This window comes from Chenopodium quinoa, unplaced genomic scaffold (genome assembly GCF_001683475.1).
Source record: "Chenopodium quinoa cultivar QQ74 unplaced genomic scaffold, ASM168347v1, whole genome shotgun sequence".
In the NCBI taxonomy this organism is placed as follows: Eukaryota; Viridiplantae; Streptophyta; class Magnoliopsida; order Caryophyllales; family Amaranthaceae; genus Chenopodium; species Chenopodium quinoa.
The window spans coordinates 30101-32521 of NW_018744763.1; the positions used below are offsets into that span (position 1 = coordinate 30101).

Consider the following 2421-nt stretch of genomic DNA (forward strand, 5'->3'; position numbering starts at 1 on the left):
TATTCTTTCCTTGACCAGCTTAATACATTGGTTGTTACTTTATCCTTTTAGATTGATACTTATACTTCGTATTATATTACACTCTTTCCCAATAACCAACTTTTGAAATACTATATATAGAAAGCCTGCAATTAAATTTTCATTAAGCTCATTATAAGAATTTCCCAGCTTTCTATAATATTTTTTTTAAAGAAAAATAAATCGCAATTCAAAATGGGAAATCAAAGTGAAATAACACAAACCCTTCCTACAAATTTAAATATATATGAAGCTGCACTTAAGGGAGATAAAAATTACTTGGTCGAGTTGCTAAAAAAAGATGAATTAGCTCTCGATCGATGCATCATTGAAAAATCATGCACCTACATGCAATCTCCATTACATATAGCCGTTGAAATGAATCACTTAGATTTCGTAAAACAAATTCTAGAGAGAAAGCCGAAACTAGCAGAGGCGGTTGATCAAATAAAAAGATCAACCCCACTACACATTGCAGCTGCAACAAAAGGGTCATTAGAGATTGTCAAGAAGTTGCTCAAAGTGAAACCGAACATGTGTTTCGTGCACGATCAAGATGGAATGACGCCCCTTCATGTCGCGGCAGTAAATGGGAACACTGATGTGCTTGAAGAGTTTCTCAAGAAGAAACGTCAGGCTGCTTTGGAACGAACTACGAGAGTTGAAACAATTTTACATTTGTCCGTGAAAAATTGTCAGCTAGACACATTGAAAGCATTGGTTGAAATTACGTATGATCTTGAGTTACTAAACTCCCAGGATAGTGATGGCAATACTGTCTTACACCTTGCTGTGGCTTACAAAGAAAAAGAGGTAACATGAAATCTAACTCTTCAATTCTCTTCCAATTTTTACATGTTAAGCTTTACTTTGTCACGTTAATTATACTATCATGAATTTGCTTAGTTCACAAGTCCATTATGGGTCCATCCCTGAACTTCATCGATTAGGTTATACTATATCGTTTTTTATACACTTGTAGGACATTTGTTTCTACTATGTGCATTTGACATATCCCATTTTACAACTTGTACAATAAATACCTTTGATCTGATCATGAAGGTCTTTAGTTTCATAATAATGACAATCATGTGTTAGTTTTATAAAGTAAAAGGATAAATGAAATAGTAGAGGAAAGATAGAATTGAATATAAAGCTATTTTATTACTCCCTCCGGTCTTGAAAGAAGATTATGTTTGATGGTTTTACACTGTTAATAAGAAAAGTACGATAGTAGCAAACAATGATTAGATATTACATATATCAAGTATGACATTACGTTAACTTTAAAATTAGGAATATTTGCCTTGAGAATAGATAAATAATTTTATGAATAGGAATAATCATTCAATATTATAAAAATTTAATATTTCGAAGATATTTACATATTAAAAACAAATCCATTTAGATAATTTCTATTGGTTTGTTTTTAAATTAGTAAAATACCAACCAATAGAAAATATAGCACACTCATGACATGCTCACATAAAGTGGGATTGAAAATTTGATAGAATTTGGACGCACTTGGAAGTTTGATAGATCCGACCCGAATATCAAATAATAATTTTATGATTTCATAAGTTCATCATAAATTGTACAAACATGTTTGAGAGAGCCCATGCATGTTAGCAACACTATTGGGCTCATGTCATCGCTAAGTGTCATCCTTCTCCTTATTAGCGGCCTTCCTTGCAAGCGACATTTTGTGTCTATTTTGAGGGTTACTTTGTGGATTGCTGTAACTGCGAGTGCAGCAACTTACTTTGTGGATTGTGGATTGCAAGCGACATTTGTACCTTACAAATGAGCTTTGGGACAAAGCTGCCTTAGTTGACGCTATGGAGTATTCAGTCGAGATCTGCTATGGCTCATGTTGGTGATACTCTTTGGACATGGTCTGCGCTTCATATGGATGTGTCTTGGTTATAAGTTGAGGTCAAAAGTTAAAAAAAGCTTTGGGAACTGAAGAATCATGTTAATATGTTTAATTCATTAATCACTAGTCCAATAAGGCATGCTTAGTTATTAAATAAAATGTACCATTGTGTGGGTTTTCATATAGAATTCACAATGTACTAGGTCATAAAATGTTTAATGTGTGTTTTCATACTTGGTCATAAAATGTATCGTTCGTGTTTGGGAAGGTTTACATAATCTTGCAATTGCAACCTTGGAGATTTTTATTCACTTTGTACAAGTATTGTTCTTTTTTGCATTTTACAAAGATATATCACTTTCTTAGTTTACCCTGAGTTGAGTCGCCCATATATTTCTTATATGATCGCAATATAGTATATACGAAGAAGTAGGTTATAGTGGTAACAATGACAGCAATGTCAAGTGGCAGCAGCATGCATGATAACAATTATAATTACAATAATTTAGGCCATGTTGAAGGTTCTT

At 33.0% G+C, this 2421-nt stretch overlaps 1 protein-coding gene across 1 annotated transcript; it reads left to right on the forward strand.

Moving 5' to 3' along the window:
* Positions 1–213: 213 nt before the first annotated feature.
* On the forward strand, positions 214–840 carry LOC110703761 (ankyrin repeat-containing protein BDA1-like). The gene has a single exon (XM_021881547.1). The coding sequence runs from the start codon at positions 214–216 to the stop codon at positions 838–840; it is 627 nt and encodes a 208-aa protein (XP_021737239.1).
* Positions 841–2421: the final 1581 nt, after the last annotated feature.

What these genes read in the sequence shown, in the direction of transcription:
- LOC110703761 (XM_021881547.1), top strand. Translation starts at nt 214, where the DNA reads ATGGGAAATCAAAGTGAAATAACACAAACCCTTCCTACAAATTTAAAT.